This window comes from Plecotus auritus (assembly GCF_963455305.1).
Source record: "Plecotus auritus genome assembly, chromosome: 2".
Classification (NCBI taxonomy): Eukaryota; Metazoa; Chordata; class Mammalia; order Chiroptera; family Vespertilionidae; genus Plecotus; species Plecotus auritus.
The window spans coordinates 18,862,599-18,888,566 of NC_137771.1; the positions used below are offsets into that span (position 1 = coordinate 18,862,599).

At 52.0% G+C, this 25,968-nt stretch overlaps 1 protein-coding gene across 6 annotated transcripts in view; it reads left to right on the forward strand.

The window, feature by feature from the left end:
• The window catches only part of PTPRU (protein tyrosine phosphatase receptor type U), an 83,407-nt gene that overhangs the window by 42,095 nt on the left and 15,344 nt on the right, over window positions 1–25,968 (forward strand). For 2 of the 6 annotated variants that reach the window (XM_080654176.1, XM_080654180.1), the window contains exons 11-20: window positions 18–120; window positions 2,658–2,931; window positions 3,754–3,790; window positions 4,748–4,886; window positions 9,160–9,189; window positions 12,024–12,181; window positions 22,564–22,754; window positions 23,457–23,532; window positions 24,003–24,079; window positions 25,783–25,800. In XM_080654176.1, coding sequence (XP_080510302.1) covers window positions 18–120; window positions 2,658–2,931; window positions 3,754–3,790; window positions 4,748–4,886; window positions 9,160–9,189; window positions 12,024–12,181; window positions 22,564–22,754; window positions 23,457–23,532; window positions 24,003–24,079; window positions 25,783–25,800 — 1,103 coding nt within the window. The remainder of the gene's footprint in view (window positions 1–17; window positions 121–2,657; window positions 2,932–3,753; window positions 3,791–4,747; window positions 4,887–9,159; window positions 9,190–12,023; window positions 12,182–22,563; window positions 22,755–23,456; window positions 23,533–24,002; window positions 24,080–25,782; window positions 25,801–25,968) is intronic. The other 4 variants (XM_080654177.1, XM_080654181.1, XM_080654178.1 and 1 more) reach the window with 3 other exon arrangements.

Sequence of the window (25,968 nt, forward strand, 5' to 3'; positions counted from 1 at the left end):
CCTGTCCCCTTCCCCAGCTCCCAGCTTTGATTATGCTGACATGCCGTCGCCCCTGGGGGAGTCTGAGAACACCATCACCGTGCTGCTGAGGCCTGCACAGGGCCGCGGTGCGCCCATCAGGTGGGAGAGCCTGGATGGAGGGGTGGGAGGTCAGGGCCATAGGGAGGAGGCCCCTGCTCTGACCCAGAGCCCCTACACAGGCCAGCTCACCCTTGTCCTCCCTCAACCTCCCACTCCGAGTTCAGTGCGTCTGGAAGAGAATGTTCTGTGATCATGGGCAGGCAGAATGCCTGTTGCCATGCCCCTCTGAGGCCATGGGTGTCTGGCGGTGATTGTCATGAGCTCTCTGGACAGTGTCCAGCCTGGAGAGGTGACTGTCCAGGCTTCTCCAGAAGGCCTTCCCTCAGACACCTTGGAGCAGTGAACTCTGGGGCCACCTTTCTTCTCAGCTTATTTCCTGGAGGGTTCTTCCCAGGGAGACACAGGGATGGGCTTTCTAGGAGGCTGGGCAGCCAGCTGGATAGCGCCATCTCTCTGGAGTGGCCAAGAACGTGGCTTCTCCATTTCCTTCTCACAGAAGAAGCTGGGCTGCTGTGCCATGGTGGCTGCCTTTGCTGGGGAGAAGGTGCTGGCAACAAGTAGGCATGTGAGAGAAAGACATGTGATGTGTGTATGCGATGCATGGTGTGGATGTGAGCGTGTGTGTGTAGGTGAGAGCATGAGGGTGTTTGTGGGGTTATGTGCACATACTCACTGCCAGCCAGACACCATGCTAGGGACGTTACCTGCATGGACATATATCCTCATGGCATCCTCTGAAGGAGTACTAGTGCCCTTATATTACACAACAGGAGACAGGCTCAGAGCCTAAAGAACTTGCCCCCAAGGCCACACAGCTGGTGAGAGATAGAGCTGGGGTTCTACCCCAGGTCTGTCTGCAAAGCCAGTACCTTTCCTTGAAGTCACAGAGCCTCCCCGCCCCTCTGGTCCATCCCCTCCTTCCACAAAGGTCCATGCACTGGGAGAAGGTGACAGCTTGTATTTGGGCAGGGGTGGGGCATGGCAAGCCCTGTAAGAAGGCAGTGAGTTGCTCAGGTACCCGTGACACCCCTCATTATTTCACTCTACCCTCCACTCTTTTCTCCTGCTTTGCCTCCCCCATATTTGCCCCGGCAAAGCCTGTCAGAGGTTGATTCCCAGACCTTCAGGGGAGACCCAGAGAAATGTCAGGGCATCTGAGGGGCATTTTGCATTTTACAGGAGTCTCAGGGCCCTGATGCACCCGAGTCTCAGAGGAATTGGGAAACCTTCTCCTTTCCTTGCCCTTGGAGGGTTCCTGTGAGCCTGCCTGCTCAGCATCCCTCTGGGATGATGGTGAAGAGGCTGGGCAGAGTGGGGGATGGTGATAGAGAGGGGAGAGGTACGATGACTGTGCAGCCTTGGGTATGTCCCTTCACCTCTCTAAGCTCCCTTTCCTTATCTGCATAATTGGGATCATGCCAGGTCAAGATGTGCTTTCTCATGGCTAATGCTGATTATCATCATCTCCTGGTGGGACTCAGGGCCAGGCGAGGCCTGAATTCAGCCTGGCAAATGGGGGCTGAGAGGGGCCTGGGCTGGTATTTGCAATGGGCTAGTGACAGGGAATGACCCTGTGTGACCTAAATCCCAGGATGTTGGGGTGATTCCCCCACAACTTGGAAGCTCAAAAGAAACAGCTGGAGAGCAAAGCAAAGGCATTTCTACTTCCCAGAGCGCAAGCTGTCAGTATGGGGTGTCACATGCCAAGACGTGATCAAGGCTGTGACTGGAAATATTTAAATTTGTCAGTATTCATTTAGTTACTCTTGGCTTTGTTCCACAGAGGATTTGGAGGAGCTCACAGCAAAAGGCCATTCAGTAAAGTGATATAAATAAAAAAAATACACAAGTCGGGACCAGGAGACACGAATCAGAGGGAATACAGACCAGGGAACATTATCAGCCATTAGGACCGTGAGATGTGGGGCTCAGAGCTATAAACTCCGGGCGGCCTCTGGTTGGGAGGGTATTTCAGGATGTAGGGTTAGTGTGTCCTTGTTTGCTTGCTCAGTGACAGTCTCCCCAGCAGGAAGTTACTTCCAGGAAGACTAGATCCCCAAGTGCCTAGCACAGGGCCCATTGTCTGAGCTCAGTAAACATTTTCTGAATGAATGAATGCATCTAGTCTATCTCTAGTTTAAGAGGCTCAGAAGGGAGCCAGTGGTGGTGCCTATGGGGCCTGAGGCTATGGTTCCAGTTTTCCCTGATATGTGGCAGGCTCTGGAAGACTCTTTGAGGACTCTGGGTGGGGCTTTAGGGCTTGGCTCACCTGAGCAGGGCCCACATTCAGCCTTAATCACAGTAATAACAGCTGACAGGCATTGGCTGCTTGCTAAACTTGCCTCCTTCCTCACATCTTCCTCATGGAACAGGCCTGTGATAACTCCCATTCTACAGAGGATGAAACTGAGGCGGGGGTGGGGAGGGGGGGGGCTCTAAATGATTTGCCCAGCTAGCAAGAGGCAGAGCCGAGATTAGCCCCAAGCTGGGCCTGACCCCAAAGCCCATGCCATTCGTCCCCAGATAGCTCTCCCTGACCTGGCCCCGGATCACCGCGCTCTCCCCTCTTCCTCCAGTGTGTACCAGGTGATTGTGCAGGAGGAGCGGCCGCGGAGGCTGCGGCGGGAGCCAGGCGGCCAGGACTGCTTCCCGGTGCCGCTGACCTTCGAGGCCGCGCTGGCCCGCGGCCTGGTGCACTACTTCGGGGCTGAACTGGCGGCCAGCAGTCTGCCCGAGGCCATGCCCTTCACTGTGGGTGACAACCAGACCTATCGCGGCTTCTGGAACCCACCGCTTGAGCCCAGGAAAGCTTACCTCATCTACTTCCAGGCAACAAGCCACCTGAAGGGGGTGAGGGACAGGCCGGGGTCGTGGTGGGGTCGTTGGGGGGCAGGCTGGGGACACCTAGGAGCGGGTGGCCATGGAGCCCTGAGACCCCTGCAGGCCCCGCCCCTTCTCCTGATTCCCGCCCCCTCTATTGGCCCCTGCCCTCCTATAGCCCTTTCCTCGCTCTCCGAACTCCGCCCCTCGTCTGAGCCCCGCCCTCCCTCGGAGCCCCCGCCCTCCCCCAAACCCCTCCTTCTCCTGGAGCCCCGCCCTCATAAGCCCCGCCCTCCCCCGAGCCCCGCCCACCCTTCTGACCCCAGGCTCTGCAACTCCAGCACTACCCTCTTCCAGAAACTTTCCCCACCACACTCCTTTTTATCTAAGCCCCCAGTCTAGTCCCTGTCCCCTCCCTGAGGCCCTGGTCTTCAATCTGGGCTCCTCTCTCCCCAGAGGGGTCCTTTTCAGGTTCCTGCTTTCACCAGACCTTGAGGCCTAGAACCCGCCTCCTCTTTGAAGCCCTGCTCTTCTCCAGGCCCCTCCCTCCCCAGATCTCTCCTTCCCAGGCCTACCCCTTCTAACCAGATCCCTGGACCTAGGCCCTACCCTAATTTTGGAGGCTCCGCCCCCTTTCTTTCCCTGTTCCCAATGCCTTCCTTAAGGCATTGCCCTATTTGCAGGCCTCTTCCCTCCTAGTTCCCCCAGGCCCTCCTGCCCGATGGGGTGTCTTTAGTTACAGTCCACACCAGACAAGCCCTGACCAGACCCAGGACATGTGTCCGAGGTTTCCTCCTGGGGAGGGTCAGGCCTGGGCTTCCGAAGTGCTGAGACCCCCATCTGTGCCTCCAGGAGACCCGGCTGAATTGCATCCGCATCGCCAGGAAAGGTAAGTCCTCCTGTTGGATAGGCGGGTTCCTCACTTGCTGCGCTTTGGGAGCTGGGCCCTGAGCACGAGGGTTGTGGGAGCAGAGGAGGGTGGTCCGGCCTCTCTGGGGTCAGGAAACATCTTCCTTCTTGGCCCAAGGGCAGCAGGGATAACCTTCTCCCTTCCCTCTCTCCTCATGGTCACAGAAGGGGCCTTGGTAAGGGCTTGGAACAGGCCTGTGGACAGGCAGCCATTATGGTTGGGCCATGGGGGTGATGGATGCGGGGCACTAGCTCTGGGTTCTTATTTGCCCCCTTTCCTGTGGTGGGGACAGGGTGGACCCTCCTGTGTAGGGACTGTCTCTGCTCCCAAACAGGAAGTGTGGCTGGTTCTCCATCCTGAGATGCCCTAATCCCGTGGTCGGCAAACTGCGGCTCGCGAGCCACATGCAGCTCTTTGGCCCCTTGAGTGTGGCTCTTCCACAAAATACCACAGCCTGGGCAAGTCTATTTTGAAGAAGTGGCATTAAAAGAAGTTTAAGTTTAAAAAATTTGGCTCTCAAAAGAAATTTCAATCGTTGCACTGTTGATATTTGGCTCTGTTGACTAATGAGTTTGCCGACCACTGCCCTAATCACACCCTAGGTACATATTTATCTCCTCCTATCACCTCCCAGGAGGGCCAGAAAGTGGGTCTGAAGGTCCCAGGCATCCTCCAACCCCCATTCCCTGTAGGATGGGGGGACTGGAGAAGGCAGAGAGGAGATGGGAGCTATTCCTGATAGGGGAACAGTGCAGGTAAAGCCTCTGACACGGGGATGCAGAAGGTGTGAGGGGCGGTGAGGAGACACATGGAGGAGGGACAGTTGTCTCTGTGCATGTGTGTTTGTGCAGCCCGGTGCATTCCTTGTGGCTCAGCCCAAGGGGTAGGTGGTTCCTGTGTCCCCTCTGATCCTTTGTCCTGCTTTGCTCTCCGCAGCTGCCTGCAAGGAAAGCAAGCGCCCCCTGGAGGTGTCCCAGAGATCAGAGGAGATGGGGCTCATCTTGGGCATCTGTGCCGGGGGACTTGCTGTCCTCATCCTCCTCCTGGGGGCCATCATTATCATCATCCGTAAGGGGTGAGTGAGGCTGTGCCCTGGCCCATCCGTGGCTCCTTCCCCTCAGAGGCCTGGAGGGCATAGAGGAGGCATGGCTAGAGACTGGTAGGGCTGGAGCTGGCAGGGCAGCCGCCTGGCGGGTGTGTGGAGGGCTGCCAGCCTAGGCATCAGGCCTGTGAATGGACCCAAGCCGGGTGGTGGGAAGCCAGAGACTCTGCAAATGGAGCTGCCCCTAAGCAGCTTGGCTGGAGCCTGGTCTGGCTGGTGCCAGGTGCCACTATCCAGGAAAGCAGTGCCTGCTGCCAAGGAGCTGTGCTGGAAGTAGGCACTGTCCTCCTATGGCTGCTGGGCTGTTCAAGTGCGGAAAGTGTGGAGATGACATAATTTTGAATCCCCAGCCCCCTGCAGACCTCCTGCCGACTTGTCTGCCCTGACTGCGGGGTTGTGGTGTTGACCTTGAGCAGCGGGGGTGGTGCTCATTCCCCTTCATTCCAAGGACCCCGAGCCTCACTCTCCTTGGGCTCAGCTTCCCCTGGGCCCTGTTATTATTGATCCCCAAGCAGTCCTCTTGGGCCCATGACTCAGAGAAGACCTCCCTATGGCCCCTACCATTCCCCGAGGTCCAGCCTCGTATTTGTGAGGGCTGTGTGTCTAGTGCATTTGGCAGTGGGCAGCATGAATCCCAGCACATCTTAGAATCCAGAACTTAGAAACATGGAGTTTTGAAGTGTCATAACCCAGGATTTGGGATTCTAAGGATCTCAGAATTTAGAATTGCAGAAGCTCAGAGCCCAGAAAGTGAGACGCCAGGCAGTTCAAGGACATCCAGTCTAGTGGGTTTTAAATCTTTTTAAAACAACAGAACCTGTTTTCAGAACATCAAATAAACCTCCCCTGGGAGCCCAGTACGTGGAGCCGCTGAAGCTGAGTCTCTCTTTGGAGCCTGATGGGAGCTTCTGAGACTGCTCCCCTCCTACCTCACCCCCCACCAGGCAGCCCCAGGACACTGTTATACATGCATCTTAATTGAGGAATAGAGATGCTCAGGCCCAGAGGGGTCATGAACCTGCCCAAGGTCATCCTGGGAACCAGAGGCAGAGCCCACTCCACGGGCTCTCCACCTGGGCTCTGGCTTCTGCAGCCCTAGCTGCCGTCAGGCTGGGTGCACATGGATGAGTTGGCGCCGGGTCTCTGGGCTGCCAGGAGTCGATAAGCAGGATCCAGGGAGATGAGGGAGAATTGGCCAGGGTCCCCTTGACTGAGGCCAGGCACCAGCCTAGAGAGATTCTTCCAGAGAGTCTGGGGTAGGACATGCCAGCAGTGGGCTGGTGGCGTTGGGGTGGGGGGTGGCCTGTCCAGGGCATTAGGCTTGATTTTTTTCCTGGCCTTCTTTTCACATAGCTTTGAGATACAAAATATTTTTATAGCACCATTTGTTTAGTAGTTACTATGTGCCAGGAGCATCTCAAATACCACATTAGTTATTGAGTACCTACTGTGTGCCAGGCACTCTCTGGCTCGGGATACATTAGCGAACATTTCCTTCTTGGATCCTGACTTACGAAGAGGGTCTAACTCCCTTTTCATGATGAGGAAATTGTAATTGAGTGACTTGCCCATGTCACTTGACTGATAAGTGGCAGGGTCTGATTTGAACACAGGCCTGACTACAAAGCCTGAGCACCTACCTCATGGGCAGGGATGTGAAGGGTCTCACCATACTGGGCACAGTTGATTCAGTAAGTGGCAAATCCCTATGCTTCTCCCCAGCAGGGGACTTGAGAGTTCACTCTGGGGGTGGGGGGGAGAGGGGGGGCGCTGGGGAGTGGGACAAGATGGAGAGGGATATAAAGGAGGGGTCAGATATTAGGGGGTTGCATGTGATATTTGAGGCCCTAAAACATCTACCCTCAAGGAGAGAGGGTGGGCAAAGTGGGGGATGTCACCCATCCCTGCGGAGAAAGCATTGGGTCCAGGAGACAGTGCTGCCACGCCTCACTAGGAAACCCTCAGTTTATGCAGCTGCTACCCCATAAACCCTTCAGGCAACCCCAGAAGCCGCCAGGATCCTCCTTTCCTCTAAAAGCCATTCAGTCCCATTCTATAGCATGTCACTACCCGCCCCCCGCCCCAACCCTCCCAATTCTACCTGGCCTTCAGGGTGCATTGTGCTCCTCAGGGGTCCTCCAGTTTGTACTGTGGGGTGTCAAGTGTCAGAGCAATTTTGTCAGGGATGGGGGTACTCAGATCAACTTGGGGTTCAAATGTCATGGACAGATTAGGAGGTTGCTGTGGGAGGGCAGTTACTCAGTTACCGCCCTGTATGCACTCTTGTTGGAAGGAGGTGGTTGGGGGCAGGGGATTATGGGGGACAGTCAGGGCCAGCTGGGAAGAGGTGTCAGATGCTCCATCCTGTCCTGCCTGTGTGGACAGTGAGACTGGCTGAATCTGCCCCGGGACTCCAGTGCTGGGGCGGCCGGGAGGCCTGGCCTACCCCAGACCCCAGACCCCAGACCCCAGACCCCAGACTCCAGACCCCAGAGCTCAGGCTGGGTCAGATCCCCTCTCTGCCTCTAGAGCCCCTCCCCCTTCCCTTTGCAGCACTTTCTTTTCCTTGCACTTTTTCATTTATTTACTTGCATTGACGTTCATCTTCCCTGCCGACTGAGCGCTCTGTGAGGACAGAGAAAGTTCTGGCATGTGGGCTGTGCATCCACCAGGGAATGGTGCCTTCCTGATGCCTAAACCTCACAACAGCCCCAGGGGTGGAAGGGGGGGTGGGGGGTATTATTACCATGACTTGTTTAGAGGAGGAATGAAAGCTCATAGAGGTGGAAATGCTGTAGTTTCCCTTATTTATTGATTTCTCATTCAATGAATTATTTATCGAGGGGTTGTAACGTGCTGGACACTGTCCTGGGCCCCGGGGATCCAGCTGTGGGCAGGATCCTCTTGTGCTTTGTAGTTCGTGGGGAGCCTTGCATTAAATTAGAAGAAGCACAGATGGATAATTACAAATTGTGAAACGAACAGGGTGCCTGGGTTGGGGGCACAGAGAGGGATTGTGGGGGAGTGGTCAGGGAAGGCCCTTTCAAAGTAATGACCTTTTAGGAAGACTAGAAGAATGCTATTCTACCACCCCCTCCTTCAGGGCCTCTGTCACCAGCCACAGGGCCATGGACCCTCCCCTCTGTTGCTAGGATGGATGAAACATGCCGGGTGACCTGGAGCCAAGCTCCTGCCCTCGCTGGCCCTCAGTCTCCTACCCCCCTCTCTACTTTCCTTCCCCTAATCTGCAGGATTTCCTTGTGAAAGGCCATTCGTTGGGGTTTCTGCTGATGGGGTGATGTGGAGGCAGGTGAATGGAGGCCCCTGAATGTGGCTCAGGGGAGAGCTAGCTCTGGGGCCAGGGTCCTGACCGTGCTCGGGACTCCACTAGAGACCCCCAGAGAGTCTTGGGAAGACCATGGCTGTCTGAGACCGAGCTTCCTCGTCTGTGAATCAGACCTGCTCTGCCTCCTCTCTGCTCTGTGGTCATGTCAGGGCTCTTGACCCAAGCTGTGCTTTGGGTGCCCATGAAGGGCGGCCTCGCTCCTTTAATGGACCCCACACCCAGCGGCAGTCTGGGTGGGTGAGGGGGCCCCCAAGGTTTGCCCTTGATCCCTCTCCACCCTGCCCCAGCCACTTTTTCCCTCTGAGACACAGGTGTATGCAAAGGACTGTCACCTCAGGGGCAGGGAGGCCTGCAGGTGTGAGGGGGATTGGGACTGAGGGTGGGGGCTGTCTGCAGAAGTGAGTGTAGTTACCTTGAGTTTGTGAGTGGGGGATGTCATGTGTGTGCGTGTACACATGTGTGTGTATTTGTGAATATGTGTGTATATATCTCTGTGTATTTAAATATGTGTGTCTGTGCATGTGAGTCCATGTCTGCATTTGTGAGTGCATGTAGTGTCTGTGTGTTTCTGTGTGTGTACAGTGAGTGTGTATCCATCTGAGTGTGTAGGCCTCTATGTGGGTGTGCATGTATGCACATTTCTCTCTGTGTATGCGTGTGTGAATAACTGAGAGCTCTGCTTCCCCCAGGCGCTTTCCCCAGCCCTTCGCACTCGAGTAGCAGGCCCAGGGAAGGTTTTGGAAGGGACTTGGGTCCTGGTCCTAAATAATTGAGCCTGGCCAGCCCCCTCCCCAGTCTGGAAAGCACCCAGCTCCTCCCTGCTGGCTGGGTGCTGCCCTGGGCCCAGCCTTGTGGAAGGACCTTGGGCCCAGCTGTGCTTTTCTCTTCGCATGCTGCCAGGAGAGACCACTATGCCTACTCCTACTACCCGTAAGTAGCTCCACTGGCCTGGGCCCTGGCCCCTCTGTGGGGGCCCCCGCCCCATCCCTTCCAGCTGGGCTTGGGCTCCCACACCCTTCTCCATGGCCACCTCTGTCTCTGAGCTTCCCTCCTCTGTCTGACTCTCCTCTCTGTGTTGACCTCCTCACGTGGAGGTCACACACACTGGCTTTGTAGTCAGAGTCTCAGGTTCAGACCTGGCTCTGCTGGATCACCCCAGCTGGTCACTTATCCCCCCTGAGCCTCCGTGACCTTTCACCCTGAGGCAGCCCCTTGTGTTCGTGAGCCATTCCTGCTGGTCAGACCACGTCTGTGTCAGGAAGGTCCTCACACAGGCCCGCTCTGGGGTCCACAGCTGTGTGTGCCTGTGGGGGGCAGGCCTGTGCCCACACTGGCAGCTCTCCACACAGTGCAGACAGCACTCAGGTCATGAGGAGCCCTTTTTGCTGGGTGGCCCCAGGCTCCTCAGGCCCACCATTTTCCGGGAGCTTCCTCTGGCTCAGTTCTTTACACAGAATTGTCACACCAACCCTGAGAAGTAGGAACTAGGATCCCATTTTACTGATGAGCAAACTGAGGCTTGTAGAGGTTAAAGGACCTGTCAGAGGTCACAGAGCTGGGGTTACCACCCAGGCCCCTGTCTGACACCACAGTCTTCTGATGCTACTCTGTCATCTGCTTCTGTCTTACCTGATTCTGCAAACCTCACATTCCCCCCACCCTTGCTTGTTCTCCCTCCTTGCAGAGCAGACTCAGATGGTCCTGGGCCAGCCCAGAGGATGGTGGTCTCTCACCTCCTCCTCCATGGACCCCCTACTTGTATCAACATCACCCAATGTCACACTGGCTTTTCCAGGAGCCACACCCCCATCAACTTTCCCAGCCACCCCGCTCAGCCTTTACAGGAACTGCTGACAAGGCAGCTCTCCCTCCCTCTACCTGTGCACTTAATTTTTAACCTAAGTGCAGAACTTTTCCGAGTGTCCGTATTACATTCCATCTGCTTAATCCCACCTTGAGATCAGATCAGCGGGAGGCCGGCTGTGTGTTTGTCATCCCTCCCGGGTTCTGCCCCCTGTGGACCTGGTTGGTTGGTGTTGGTTGTTCTTCCAAGTAGGCCAGGAGGGCAGGCACAGACCCTGCGGTTCACACTGGAGACCCCTCCTAGGCCAGTGTCCACTCGTGACGTGCCTCATTGGGCACCACTGTTCAGCCAGGTTGACTGGCTGTCCTCTGTCTTCCCTGTGGTTTGCTGGTGTCTTACCTGTCCCTCCCTCTCTCTGTCCCCTTTCCCCATCTCTTTCCTTGTCATTGTTCCTTTATTTCTCTCCCTTTCCCCCTCTCCCTCCTCCTCCTCCTCTGTGTCTTAATTCTCTTGCCCTCTCTCTTCTCCTCTTCACCTCTTTCCTTCCCTTCTTCCTCCTCCACCTTTTCTCTGAGGATGATGGTCAAGGTCACAGCCACAGAGGCTTCTCCTCACCTGCCCCCAAATTGGTCTTTGTCTATGCCCTGGGTCACCATGATGGTGATGCCAAGCCTGCGGGTGGGGCTGGGAGTAGGAAGCCTGGCCCACTGAGCCGTCTCTGGTCCAGGCTGAGCAGGCTGTGCCTACCTCAGTCACAGAGCATTGGTCCCCAGCGTGTACACAGAGCCATCTTCTTAGCACAGGATGGGGGCCTGGCAGAAGCATCCAGAGGTACTTCTGTCCTTCCTCTGCCCTGGGAGCTCTTGAACCAGGACAGGCTGATTGGAATTTGCCCTGCTGGGATGACCCCTCATTGGCCTCTTTATCTCCACGGTAATCAGTGTCCCCGAGCCTTCATTACCTGAAAGTCCATTCTTAATTCTCCCCCACATCCTGCATGCTGTAGGGCCGAGCAAGTGAATAGTTCCTTTGTCTTGAGCCTCCCCTATGATTGGGCCTCCACTCTTCTTCTCAAGTGGGTCCCAGGTCCGTTCCCCATTGCCTGTTGCTTGGCCTCTTGTTCATGGACTTGTGTCCCCTGCCTCTCCACCCTCCCTCCCACTCTCCTCCGACTTCCCTGAGTCACAAACTGCCTTCTCATCTGGCTGGAGACCTGGACCGGGTGGGCCACCTGCCCTGGGCCCTGGGCCCTCTCCAGAAGCTCTGCCCTCCGGGAGGGACGGGGCCTCTTGCCTTTCCCCTGTGCTGCTCTGGCAGTTGGATGGACTGGTGGTTAGTGGTGGGAACATGGGCCCTATGTGGGTCTCTTTACAAGTCTCGGTGGCCGGTGGTGGGCCCATCCTGGGAGTTCGGGGGGTAAGAAGCAGCCTGGTTGGAGTCCATTCTGGGCCCGGGGAGGACTCCTGAACTCAGGCTGAGCACTAATCAGCTCCTCTGCCAGGAAGGAGGGGTACGGTCCACCCCTCACACGAGAGACAGGAGCTCCCAGGGCAGGTGTCTGGTGAGGGCAGGGGAAGGCGGATGGAGAGGGGCGTGCTTGGCTGGAGTGGGGACAGCCGTCTTCCTAGTTTGGGGTGGGGTGACTGTTGTGTCACCCAAATGGGCCCAGAGTGAGTTTTCCTCCCATTTCCTGAGGCCTTGGGGCCAGGTTGCCACTGCTGCTCTGTCCCTTGCTCTCAGCAAAGGTCCCCAGGAGAGGGTCCCTGCTCGGTCCCTTTTTTGGGGGGAGGCAGCAGCTCTCTGAGTCTGTTGAGTGAAGGATGGAGGCAGAGTCCCCTCAGCATCCAGAGATGCTTCTAGAATGGCTGCTGGCTTCAATGAGTGCTGGGCTCCTCGTCCTCTTCTGGGCACAGTCCTGCCCAGCTCAGCACCCATGTCTCCCAACAACCCTGCTCTGCAGGAAGCCGGTGAACATGACCAAGGCCACCGTCAACTACCGCCAGGAGAAGACGCACATGATGAGCGCGGTGGACCGGAGCTTCACGGACCAGAGCACCCTGCAGGAGGATGAGCGGCTGGGCCTCTCCTTCATGGACGCCCACGGCTACAGCCCCCGGGGTGAGTGCCCGGTTCCAGGCCCCTTCCTCGTGGCTCTGGGGCTCCTCATGTCAGATAACTTCTGTAATATCCCCCACCAGACTTAAAGCATCTATTGTGCTCCTGCTGTGTACCAGCACTGGCCCTGAAATGCAGAGAAGGCACAGGCGTGACCTTTGCACTGAAAGAGCTTTAGGAAAAATGGTCTTAGACACAGACTCATAGAGGAGGAATGCGAGGTCATGGGTTAATTGTGGGAAGTGCCTCGGGGACTCAGGAGGGAGTGAGTGATGCTGTGATCAGAGAGGATCAGAGCAGGCTCCTGGCTTAATGGAGCACCTGCCGTGTGAGCAGCTGGAGACCAGTGGCTAAGAGGGATTACTCTGTAGTCAGACAGACCTGGGTTTGCATCTCAGATCCCAGAAGCTGTGTGATCTTGGGCAAGTTGCTTAACCTCTCTGGATGTCTGCTTCCTCATATGTTCTGCTGGTAGGGCAGCTGGAAGACTAAATGAGAGGATGTGTTTACATCATTAGTGCTGTACCTGGCATGCAAGTAGAGTATAGCGTATCAGTTGTATGTGTTAGGGGCTTGTCATAACTCACTTCATCACACATCACTTTATTCCGTTTAGTGCTGATTTGTACAAAAGAAAATATGTAATGTTTATGAAGATCCTAAAGTCATCATAATACGACAAACACCAGTGAACACCACTGGTGAATTAGAATATCAGATAGGTGCCCCTCCCCTATCCCATACCTCCCTCTTACACGTAACAATTCCCTTGAAATTTGTCTTTACAGCTTTCTTGCCATTTGGGGGGTAGTTTTACCTAGTGCACAAGCATCCCCAAACAGAGCATGGTAGAATTTTACTTGTTTTGGAGTTTCATAAAAATAAACTCACTCTATTTTTCAACTCCACATCATGTTTCTAACATTGACCCAGATGGAAGTTTCGCTATAGTTCATTTATTTTCTCTGATGTGTAGTTTTCCATTGTTTGAATCTACTGCAATTTATTTCTCTATTCTGCCATCCATGGACATTTGCTTTGTTCCCAGTTTCCTGTTATTACAAATGAGGCTGCTGTGAACATTCTGAGATGAATCTGCAGATGCACCTGCACAGGAGATGCTAGAACTGCCAGGTTATGGAGTGGGTGCTTGTTCCACTTGATAAGACAGTGCCAAATTGTTTTCCAAAGTGGCTCTGCCTGTGTTCGCTCCCAGCAGCGGTGCATGAGAATTTCCTTTGCTTTACATCAAGATCAAAATTTGCCAGCCTTCTTCACTTTTGCCAAACTGGCTCTTATAAAATGGTAATTCTCTATAGGCTTAATTTGCATTTCTCTGATTACTAATGAGGTTGAAGATATTTTCACATCATTACTGGCCATTCAAGGTTCCTTATTCCATGAAATGCCTGTTCATGTCTTTTACCTAATTTTCTGTTGGTTTTTCTGTTGCTTTCTTAGTGGTTTTTAAAAGTTCTTTATATATTTGGGATGATAACCATTTGTGACTTATGAATTGCAAATATCTTCTCTAAATTTGTGACTCATCTTTGCAGGTTATTTATAGTGTCTTTGGATGAATAGCTTTTTATTTCAGTTTAGTCAAGTTCATCCATCTTTTTAGAGTTCTACTTTTTGTAGATCTTAAAGATTTCTTCCTTATGTAGGGTCATAACATATTTTTTACTATTTCTATAACTTTTTCATTGTTGTTAATCCTCACTTGAAGATATTTTTCCATCGATTTTTAGAGAGTGGAAGGGAGGGGGAGAGACAGAGAGATAGGAACATCGATGAGAGAGAGATACATGGATTGGTTGCCTCCTGCACATGCCCAAGAATCCAGGGATCGAGCCAGCAATGGAGCTATGTGCCCTTGACCAGAATCGAACCCGGGACCCTTTAGTCCATGGGTTGACACTCTATCCACTGAGCCAAACCGACCAAGGCTAAAACATTTAATAATTTGCATTTTACATTTCAAGCTTTATTTATTTGTGATTGATTTTTGTGTGTAATGTGTATTAAGGATTTTATTTTTTTTCTATGGGGAAAACCAACTGTCGCAGCATCAGGTATTATAGTTCATACTTTCACTACTGATTTGCAATGTCACCCTTATCATATATCACGTTTCCATACATATGTGGATTGTTTTCGGGCTCCCTGTTCTCTTTCATTGGCCAATTTGGTGATTCCTGTGCCAATACCATATTTTTTAACTTCTGTATTTATATATCTTGATATCTGAAACATCAAGCACTCCTGACTTTGTTCTTCATCAGGGATGTATTGGCTATATTTGTGCTCATTCTCTGTCTTATAAATTTTATACTTTTCAAGTTCTTTGGAAAACTTTACTAGATGGATTTGTATTGAATCTATAGGTCAATTTGGGGGGAAACTGACATGAAATTGTCTTTCCATTTATGAATATGATATACTAGAGGCCCGGTGCATGAAATTTGTACATGGGGGGAATCCCTCAGCTTTGATTGTGAGAGGGTACAGGCCAGGCTGAGGGACCCCACCGGTGCACAGTCGGGGCCTGGGAGGGATGTGGGAGGTTGGCCAGCCGGGAGGGACTGCAGGAGGGCTCCAGGATGTGTCGAGCCCATCTCGCTCAGTCCTGATGGGCCAGACCCCAGCAGCAAGCTAACCTACCGGTTGGAGCGTCTGCCCCCTGGTGGTCAGTGCACGTCATAGCGACTGGTCTACAGGTCAACTGTCTGCCCCCTGGTGGTCAGTGCACATCATAGCGAGCGGTTGAGTGGCCTTAGCATATTATGCTTTGATTGGTTGAATGGTTGACTGGACGACTGGACACTTAGCATATTAGGCTTTTATTATATAGGATATCACCCTATTTATTTAGGTCCTGAATGTCTTTCAATTATTCTCTCCATAAAATCTTATACATTTTTGTTAGGTATACCCCCAGGTCCCTTATATTTTTTATTTATATTGCAAATGATACATTTTTTGTGCATGTGTGGTAAAATACACATAACATGAAATTTACCATCTTAGTCATTTTTAAGTGTACAGTGCAGTGTATTAAATTCATTCACAGTGTTGTGCAACATCCCCGCCATCCATCTTCATAGCTGTCTTCACTTGTAGACTGAAATTCTGTGCTCCTTAAATAATAACTCCTCCTTCCCCTCTCTTTCCAGCCTCTAGCAGCCACCATTCCACCCTCTATGATTTTGACTATTCTATTATCTCATATAAGTGTTTGTGTTTTTGTGACTGGCTTCTTTCACTTAGCATAATGTTCTCAAGGTTTCTCCATCTTATAGCATCTTTCAAAATCCACCCCCCTTTTTAAAGGCTGAATAATATTCCTTGCCATAGCCGGTTTGGCTCAGTGGATAGAGCATCGGCCTGTGGACTGAAGGGTCCCAGGTTTGATTCCGGTCAAGGGCATGTACCTTGGTTGCAGGCACATCCCCGGTAGGGGGTGTGCAGGAGGCAGCTGATCTATGTTTCTCTCTCATCGATGTTTCTAGCTCTCTATCCCTCTCCCTTCCTCTCTGTAAAAAATCAATAAAATATATTAAAAAAATAAAGGCTGAATAATATTCCATTGTATATAGAAATCACATTTTAAAAATCCATTTATCAGTCAATAGACACTTGGGTTGCCTCCATATTTGAATTATTGTGAATAATCCTGTTACGAACATTGATGTCTGTGAGACCCTGCTTTCAGTTTGTGTGTTTGTTTTGTTTTGTTTTAAGTGGAATTGCTGGATCATAAAATAATTCTACGTTTAAATTTTTTTTTTTTGAGAAACCTCCATATTTTCCACGTGGCTGTACCATTTTGCATTCCCACCAACAGTGTACAAGGGTTCTAGTTTCTCCACATTCTCGCCAGTACTTGTATTTTCTGCTTTTTTTTTTTTAGATAAATGCCATCTAAGGAGAGTGGGTGGGATCACGTAGTTTTGATTTGCATGTCCCTAACGTTGAATGTTGCGCATGTGCCGTTTGTGCATCTTCTTTGGAGAAATGACTGTTCAAGCCCTTTGCCCATTTTGAATCAGGTTTTTTTTTTGTTGTTGAGTTTTAGACATTCTCTCTCTATAGTCTGGATATTAATTCCTTCCCAGATATCTGATTTGCAAATATTTTCTCCCATTCTGTGGGTTGCCTTTTTATTTTGTGAACTAGAGGCCTGTCCCTCAGCCCAGCCTGCACCCTCTGCAATCTGGGACATCCCTCTCACAATCCAGGACTGCTGGCTCCCAACTGCTCGCCTGCCTGCCTTTCTGATTGCCCCTAACCGCTTCTGCCTGCCAGCCTGATCACCCCCTAACCACTCCCCTGCCAGCCTGATTGATGCCTAACTGCTCCCCTGCCAGCCTGTTTTCCCCTAATTGCCCTCCCCTGCAGGCCTGGTCACCCTAACTGCCCTCCCCTGCAGGCCTGGTCCCCCCAACTGCTCTCCCCTGCAGGCCTGGGTCCCTCCCAACTGCTCTCCCCTGCAGGCCTGGTCACCCCTAACTGCCCTCCCCTGCAGGCCTGGTCACCCCTAACTGCCCTCCCCTGCAGGTCTTGTCCCCCCAACTGCTCTCCCCTGCAGGCCTGGGTCCCTCCCAACTGCCTTTCCCTGTAGGCCTGGTTGCCCCCAACTTCCCTCCTCTGCCGGCTTGGTCACCCCTAACTCCCCTCCCCTGCAGGCTTGATCGCCCCCAACTTCCCTCCCCTGCTGGCCTGATCACCCACAACTGCCCTCCCTTGCAGGCCTGGTCCCTCCCAACTGCCCTCCCTTGCTGGCCATCTTGTGGTGGCCATCTTGTATCCACATGGGGGCAGGATCTTGTGTGTTGGAGTGATGGTCAATCTGCATATTACTCTTTTATTAGATAGGATAGAGGCCTGATGCACGGGTGGGGGCCAGCTGGTTTGCCCTGAAGGGTGTCCCGGATCAGGGTGGGGGTTCCCTTGGGGTGTGGGGTGGCCTGGGTGAGGGGCCTGTGGTGGTTTGCAGGCCGGCCATGCCCCATGGCGACCCAAGCGGAGGCCCTGGTATCTGGGGTTTATTTATCTTCTACAATTGAAACTTTGTAGCCTGGAGCGGAGCCAAGCCTTCTGCTTGCTCCTTGGTGGCAACCATTTCTGTTGGGATTTATGTATCTTCTATAATTGAAACTTCGTAGCCTTAAGTGAGGCCTGGGCCGGCCAGGGTGTGTGGAAAGCTTGGCTTCCTCCATCGTCGGGGGCAACCCTAGACTCCTGCTCTTTCCAGCTCCGTGGCTGCCGCCATTTCTGTTTGGGTTTATGTATCTTCTATCATTGAAACTTTGTAGCCTTGAGTGGAGGCCTAGGCCAGCAAGGGCAGGCGGAAAGCCTGACTTCCTCCATTGCCAGGGAAACCCAAGCCTCCCTCCTGCTCTCTGTGGCCTTAGCCATCTTGGTTGGGTTTATTTGCATATTCGCTCCTGATTGGCTTGTGGGCATGGCGGAGTGATGGTTAATTTGCATATTACTCTTTTATTAGATAGGATTAGATAGGATAATATCTTTTGGTGCACAAACATTTTAAATTTTCATGAAATGCAATTTGCCTTCTTTTTTCTCTTTTGTTGCCTGTGCCTTTTGGTGTCATAGCCAAGAAATCATTGCCACCCTATATTTTCTTCTAAGAGTTTTATAATAAAGTTTTAGGTCTTACATTTAGTTCTTTGATCCATTTTGAGTGAAGTTTTGTATATGGTGTTAGATAAGGATCCAACTTCATTCTTTTGTTTGTGGCTATCCAGTTTTCCTGGTACAAATGGTATACTTTTAAAATATTACATGTCTGATTGTTGCTTGTATAGACAATGTAGTTGATTTCTGTATATAAATAGGTCTTATATGCATACTTTTTGATAAAATTTCTCATTAATTCTAATTTGTCTGTAGAATCTTCCAGATTTTTCTGAGTACAATCATAAGAACTGCAAATGCTGACAGTTCTGTTTCTTCTTCTTTATTTCTCACCCCTTTCCCCCTAGTCTTTCTGAATGGCACTGGTTGGGAACTCTCGTACTGTGTTAAATGGAAGTAGTAAGAGCTGGAATTCTTGTCACATTTTCCTGATTTTAAAAGGAGTGCTTCTAACATTAAACACTGAGAATGACGCTGACTATAGTTTTTGGTAGAAATGTTTTATCAGATTAACAAAGTTCCTTCAGTTTTAGTTTGCTAGGACATTTTATTTTAAATGGGCATTAAACTTACCAAATCCTTTTTTCTGCCTTATTGTCATATTTTCCCCCCCATACCTTGTTAATGAGGCAAATGACATTTAGCTTTTCTAGTGTTAAAGTAACCTTCGAGTCCTGAGATAAGTTCAACTTGGCCATGTTGCATTAGATTTTGTATATATTGTTGGGTTCAGTATAATTGTAATATCATTCAAGATTTTAAAGCTGTATTTCTGAGTGGGATTACGCTATCTTTGTTTGGTTTCTGATATCAAAATTCCGTTAGTCTAATAAAATGCATTGAAGTTTCTTTTCTTTTTTTCCTTTTCATGGAAGATCAAAATAACTGTCTCCTTGAAAGTCTGATGGAATTCATCTGTAAAACAATCTCTTTCTGTTCTTTTCTCTATGAAAAATTTAAACTTTTAATTCAACGTATTTAAAGGAGAAAAGGATTATTGAAGCTCTCTATTTCTTTTTCGAGCCACTTTTAGTAAGTTAATTTTTTTCTAGGAATTTGTCCATTTCATTCAAGTTTTCAAATTCATTGACATGTAGTTCTTCATCATGTTCTCTTTGAGGTCTCCCTCCTTACATTTCCACCGCAGTGTGTGGTAGCTGTTATCAACCCTTCATGTTACAAACAAGGAAACAGAAGCTCAAAGAGGCAAAGTCACTTGTCCAGGTCAAAGAGCCAGGAAGTGGCAAAGCCAGGATTTAAATGCAGGTCTCTCTGAGCTGAAAATTGCTGTTTCTACTGTATCATGCTAGGCCTTGAGCAATGGCTATGATTCAGCCAGGCAGAGATGGGAAAGAAAGGGTGTTCGTGGATGAGACAGCACGTGCAAGTGCACGGGGGTGGGCATATAATCTTTATGGAAAACACGGAGAGGTCTGATCAGGCTGAAAACTCCAGTGGGTGTTGGGGAGAGTGGGAGGGGAGGGTATTAGGGTGCATATCTGCTGCTGTGTCCTGTTGAGAGACACAGAGGTAGGAAACCTGGGTTCTGCTCCCAAGGAACTCACTGACGGGCTGGGGAGACAGGACCGAGCCAGGGAAGTTAGCACCAGGCTAGTTGCCAGGTGGGTGGTGGGGACTATTGATGCTGCCAGGGTTTGAGAAGATACACCTTTGGGCAGGGGTGGCCAGGTTTTCGGCTGAGATGGATAAGATTTAACTGATGGTGAGGAGGGAGTGGACACTGAAGGTGGGATGCAGGACATGGATGAAGAGGTGACAGCAGGGGAACTCAAGGAATTTTCTGGAGACCGGAGCTGAGTCTCGACACCTTCTCTATTTCTCCAGGCCCCACGCTGCTCTAGCCTCCACTTTCTTCTTTTCTTTCGCACACAGTGTAGGCCAGATTTGGGGGGTTTAGAACAGAAAGCCATGTTGATTTGGATGCACATTTTAAAATCGGGACTTATCGTGCTGAGCAAATGGTGGCAGGCTGGCTGTGAATGTTCCCAAGGTGTTGGGAAGTGTCCCTGTTGTCTCTGAAATCCGCATATGAAAACCCTCAGAGCCTCTGGGCCCTGGCCATTCAGCGCTCTTCATCCATGCCTCCTTGTGAGGCTGCGTCAGGCTGCCAGACCTTCAGGGCTCTGGGATGAGCTGCTGGATTCCCCCATCACCTCCGTTATCCTTTTCTCTACGGGAGAGCCCTCCATAGGGCTGTTGGCATGGTTTCCACAAAGAGCACTAGGAGTCACCACCTCCTCCCCTCCCCCCCACCCCTCATCTTGGAGTTCTTCAAGCCAGCAGAAATCCTTTGTTTGGAAAGGATTGCATTGTGTGTTTGCTGTAGTGCAGTTTAGAATTGTCATTTCTGGAGAGATGCTACAGCGGAGAGGGACTAAGACAGGAAGCCTTCCTCTTGTCAGTCAGCCAGCTGCTGCGGCTCTCTGAGACTCAAGGGTCCCTCCCTTTTCTGGAAACTACTCCTATGTCAATAGCTGCCATCTGCAGGTGCTCATTATATGCCCGGCACGGGGCTGCGTTCTTTATGCACATTCTCTTATTTAATATTTACATCATCAGGTTGGAGAGTAACAGGTTTTTGTTTTTCATTTGACACATGAAAATGACCATTTAGAGAGAGAGTAAGTAACATCCCCAAGGTCACCTGCAGAGCTGGGATTTCATCTGAGGCCTGACTCCAGAGCCTGTCTCTTAATCGCCACATTACACTGTGTTCCCTGAGGGCGTTTCATGAAACAAACAAAAAAGCTCTCACGGTGCTGGATGGTGGTGAAACATTGCTATTTCTGCCCATCTCTTGGAGATTTAAAATGCACACTACCATGTTGGAAGCCCTAACAGGTCTTACAGGAAAAAAACCTGCTTATTATTACTATTATTTTAAAATATATTTTATTGATTTTTTACAGAGAGGAAAGGAGAGTGATAGAGAGTTAGAAATATCGATTAGCTGCCTCCTGCACACCCCCTATTGGGGGATGTGCCCGTAACCAAGGTACTTGACCGGAATGGAACCTGGGACCCTTCAGTCCATAGGCCGACGCTCTATCCACTGAGCCAAACTGGTTAGGACCTGCTTATTATTTTTAAACCAGAATTTCAAAGATTTCCTTAAAACATAGAACCTGTCTTTGTCCTCCTCCTCCTCCTCTTTTTAATGGAATACCACTTAGTCATGTGACATGACGAGTATTTTCTGGAACACACTTTGGCAACTACTGCGTCAGGCAAGTCTCTCATCTTTGGACTCCAGTTTCCTCATCTGTAAAATTAAGGGTTTGGGGCATCTGGCCACGATGGGGTAACTGACACTTGACTTGCTCTCCAGCTGTAAGCAACTAGAAATCTGGACAAAAGATGTGAAGTAATTGTTTTCAGACATTGAATGACATCAGCTCAGGACTTTGATTTGTGAGAGAAGAGAAACGTATAGGCCCTGCCTTGGAATTGCCTTTCTGCTTGGAGCCCCTAAAGCCAGTTTTCAAACCCAGCACAGGAAGGGGGGCCCAAGCAGGGCCTGGCAGTCTTCGGATTTGGAGGGACAGGGACTAGAGTTTGGGAAAGTCGAGGTATGCAGGGTGTGCCTGGTGGTCATTCATTCATTCTATCAGTGAGTCATGAGTAGGAATTAGAGGCCAGGCACCATTTGGCTGAGGTCTGAAGGATGAGTGTGAGTTCACCAGGCAAAAACAGGAGGGGAAGGGTGTTGGAGGCAGAGGGAACAGCATGTGTGAAGGCAGAGGGAAGGGTGGGGGCTGGCATGTAGGCCTCACTGGGAGTTCCTCACTCTCCCCTGCCAGCTCAGACCTGGGCAGAGAGCAGCTGTGAGAAATTCGGGGGACTGGCCTAGAGTCCCCCACCCCTTACATAGGTGAAAGAGTGTTAAGTAAGTGTGCGGGAGTGAGTGTCTGAAGATGGGAGGACTGAGTGGGCTGTTTTCTCAATCCCAGGACCTGATATCAGGGACCAGGTGGGACATCCTTGGAGGGACTCACAGGAAGAGCCAGGGAGTGGGTTGGTCAGGGGGGAGGGTACAATTTTATTGGGGTGCACTGTGAACCTCTCCACCTGTTCCCTGATTGGCTGAGGCTGCTGCACAGACTGACAATGGAAATGCTTGCACAGGAAAAACGTCTCTATTCAGGTGCCTTGCCTTAATCTGCAGAGAGGGTGGCCTCAGCCGCTAATTTTGGGATTTGCTTATCTTTGAGTTTTGGGATTTGCTTGTCTTTGAATGGGGGTAATTGCTGGGAGTTGCCAGTGTTCCAGATTTGTTCCCTGGAAGAGGGGAAGGAATGAGGAGGCTGTCACAGGCTCTGCTGAGTGCTGTCCCCTTTAGGGAACATGGAGAAGTCACAGAGGTCTGGTCCTGGGAGGGAGCAGAGGGATGGAGTGAGGGGACCTTAACTTCCCAAGCCTCCGTTTCCACAGGATCACAGCAGGCAGGGCTGGGCTAGAAGGGCCCTCAGAGGTCACGTGATCTGACCTGCTCATTTTACAGATGGGAAAACCCAGATGCAATAGGGAAGGCACATGCCCAGGGTCATGTGGGCGGGCCCAGCTAGGCCGCTTGGCTCCAGTGAACCACCCAGCCATCCTCCACGTTGCCCATGCTCCTCCTTCCTAGCTCCTCTAGTCCATCTGGGGCTCCCCAGGCTGGGCCTGTGTGTGTCAGGAACCCCTTACCCTTTCTCCAACTGCAGGGGACCAGCGTGGCAATGGCGTCACAGAGGCCAGCAGCCTTCTGGGGGGCTCACCGAGGCGTCCGTGTGGCCGGAAGGGCTCCCCGTATCACACGGGGCAGCTGCATCCTGCGGTGCGTGTGGCCGACCTCCTGCAGCACATCAACCAGATGAAGACGGCCGAGGGCTATGGCTTCAAGCAGGAGTACGAGGTGCAGGACCCCAGGCCAGCCAGGGCCCCTCACCAGGGCCTCGCCTGGTTCCTCCCTGTGCACGCTGCCCTTGCCCACTCTCAGCCCCCTCCCAAGGGATTCTTGCTCAGACAGTCCCCAACTTAATTTAATTTCTTTTACTTGACCCTGATCCTAATCTCAGACTTAATCTGATTTCTCACTTGTATCCTAACCCTGACTTGAAATCTGACCTTAAATCTTATCTTCATTTCCATCAGCTCCTCATCCTATTCCTAACATGAACCTGACCACCAACACTGACCCTGACCTCAAACCTAACCCCCAGTCTGACTTGGACCCTGACTGTCATCCTAAGCTCCATTTAACTCTAATTTGAATCCCATCCTACCTCTCTCTAGACTCTGACACCACTCTTATCCTAATCTTAATTTGACCCTCACTTTTACCTCATTTCCCAACTCAAACCTGGTTTTAACCTAAACCTGATTCTTCAAATGTCTCTGAATTCTTTTTTTCCCCTTTTCTCACTCTCACTTCTCCCACCACTGCTTGCTTTTGAACCAAGCTGATAAAGGGATTTACAGCGACTTTATCTTAGGCTCCAAGTTTAACCACGAACCTGGCCCTTATCATGGTCCCCCCAGCATCCCGTGGAGAGGATAGGGTTTTTACCAGTAGAGGGTTTCTCTCCTCACTGACTTCCACTTTCCCTTCTGGCAGAGCTTCTTTGAAGGCTGGGATGCCACAAAGAAGAAAGACAAGGTCAAGGGCAGCCGGCAGGAGCCCTTGCCTGCCTGTGAGTCCTGGGGAGGGGCCTGGGGTCTGGGGCAGTGGGTGGAGGGGGTTGAAAGGGGAGGATAGCCAGAGTGAGCCATGTATTGAGTGTCTACCATGTGCCCAGCCGTGTGCTGAGCATTACACCCATTATCTCACTTGTCCTTCTCAATAACTCTGTCAAGTGGGACATATTATAACCCCACTTTACAGGTAAGGAAACCGAGGCTTGGGAAGTTAAGGTCCTTGCCAAGGTCACAAAGCTAATACTTGTCTGTATAGCACACGACCTCTGGCCTTCATGATGCTGTAGCCCAGACACTAACCACTGGCCTGTCCTGCCCCTTGTGGTCTACAGAGCCTATTGGTCAGTTTCCTGGCCGCTCTGCCTGAGCCCCACATCTGGCTTCCAGGAAGCCTTTCCCCTTAGCACCTGCTCCGGCTCCCCAGTTCAGCCCCTGCCCACCCCATGGCCCCGCTCTGTGCTTCCAGATGATCGGCACCGAGTGAAGCTCCACCCGATGCTGGGAGACCCCGATGCCGACTACATTAACGCCAACTATATAGACGTGAGTGCCTCTCCCCTGCCACCTCTGCTGACCTTGCCCTGCCTACTCCAGGCTCCCTGTCCCTGCGGGGCAGAACCTGTCAGGGGCTACGTGGGGATCCAAATGGCTGGATTCCGAGGGCCCCTGTCTCTTGCATCAGTGCCAGGGAGCTCAGCAGGGGGGACAGAGTGGGCGTAGTCATCAGGAAGGCCTCCTGCAGACTTCGGGGCTTGGCCTGAGAGATGGCAGCCTCAGACGCAGAATAAAGAGAGGAGGGTAGACAGCAAGGCCCAGCCGTGAGGAAGGATCCGCTCTCGGTGAGGGGCCAAGAGGCTTGGAGCTGGGATTGTCATGACACACAGTGAGGCTGCAGGTAGGCAGGGGCTGGAGCGTGAAGGCCTCAAATGACAGGTGAAGGAATTGGGGCACCAGGAGTTGTTAAACATTTTGACCGTGATCAGAGTGGTACTTCAGGATAATAATTCATATTTACTCAGCACGTACAGGATGCCAAGCACTGTGCTAAGCACTTTATACCAAATATGTAATTTTACATAATCCCTGTGACCACCTTGGGACGTAGTTAGCATCATGACCGCCCTTTGCAGGTGAGGAATCTGGGGCTCAGAGAGGAGGCTCCTTCTCCTGGGTCACACAGCTAGTGCCTCGGCCAAGAAGGGACTCAGATCTCAGTCTGTGTCTCCAAAGCCTTGGCTGTGAACCGTGAGACCCTCCTGCCTTCACTGCAGCAAGTGGGTCTGGCTGGATGGAAGGGAGGGGCCAGAGACAGGGCAGGCAGCCAGGAGGCCTGGGCTGGGGTGTGAAGAAGGGGTGACAAGTCTACTCCCACATGGAGGAGGGTGAGACAAGACACTGGTCAGACTCCCTCACCCTGTAGCTCGACAGGTTTGGGGGAGCATCACTGATTCATTTGGCAGATATAATTTGAGCACCTACCGTGTACCAGGCTTTGTGCCGGACACCAGGGATACGGCCGTGAACAAGGCAGACACAGGGCCTGCCTTCCTTAAGCATGTACATTCGAGCTGGGGAGACACAGAACTATATACACAAGTTAAATGTCAGGTCAGCGGGGAAAGCACAGGCCGGAAAGAGGAAGGACTTTCCCAGGGCCGCACAGCAGGTTAGTGGCAGGGCCACGGGCAGCCCTGGGCGGCTGCCTGGAGGAAGGAGGGCTTGCGCTGGCTTTGGGTGGCTGGAGAGGAGAGGGAAGGACATCCAGGGAGGGAGGGGCGTGAGCGAAGGCCTGAGGCGTGTAGGAGGAGGAAGGGGTGCACTGGGGAGGTGGGGTAGTTGGTGATTCTGGAGATGACCTTCTTCTCCCTGTTCTTCACCCACTCCTGGGGGCCGGGCAAGCTAAGCTCTATTGCCCAGAATGCCTTGCCTTCTCCCCCACCTCCCATCCTCTCTCCTGGCTGGGATATGGGCGGGGCCTGGTTTCTCAGACTGAAGCACCTTTGATGACTGAGGCCTCTCCTTGGTCTCCTCAAGGTCCCAATTGGCTTCTTTTTGGGCCCCAGCAGGGACACGCCACTACCCCTCCCTGCGCCCCCCCCCCCGCGCCCCCCCCCCCCGCCTCCGCTCTGCCTCCCCTGCTCGCATCGCCCATTCTGGCCACTTCTGTGCTCCGTCCACCTCCATCTGCCTCTGGCCTAATATCTGTCTCTTTTGCTTTGTACTGTTCCCTCACTGGAATCATTAAGATTCGGATAAACCGTGAAGTAAGTATATCTCCCCTTCCCCGCTTCCTCTTCCTCCTGTCTGTCTGACCGGCTGTATCTCAGATTCTCTCTCGGTCTCTGTCCTCTTTCCCGTCACTGTGTGCCCCACACCAACCGTCCATTTCAGCAGCCTGGCCGGGGGCCGTCCAGGGCTGCCAATGTGACGCT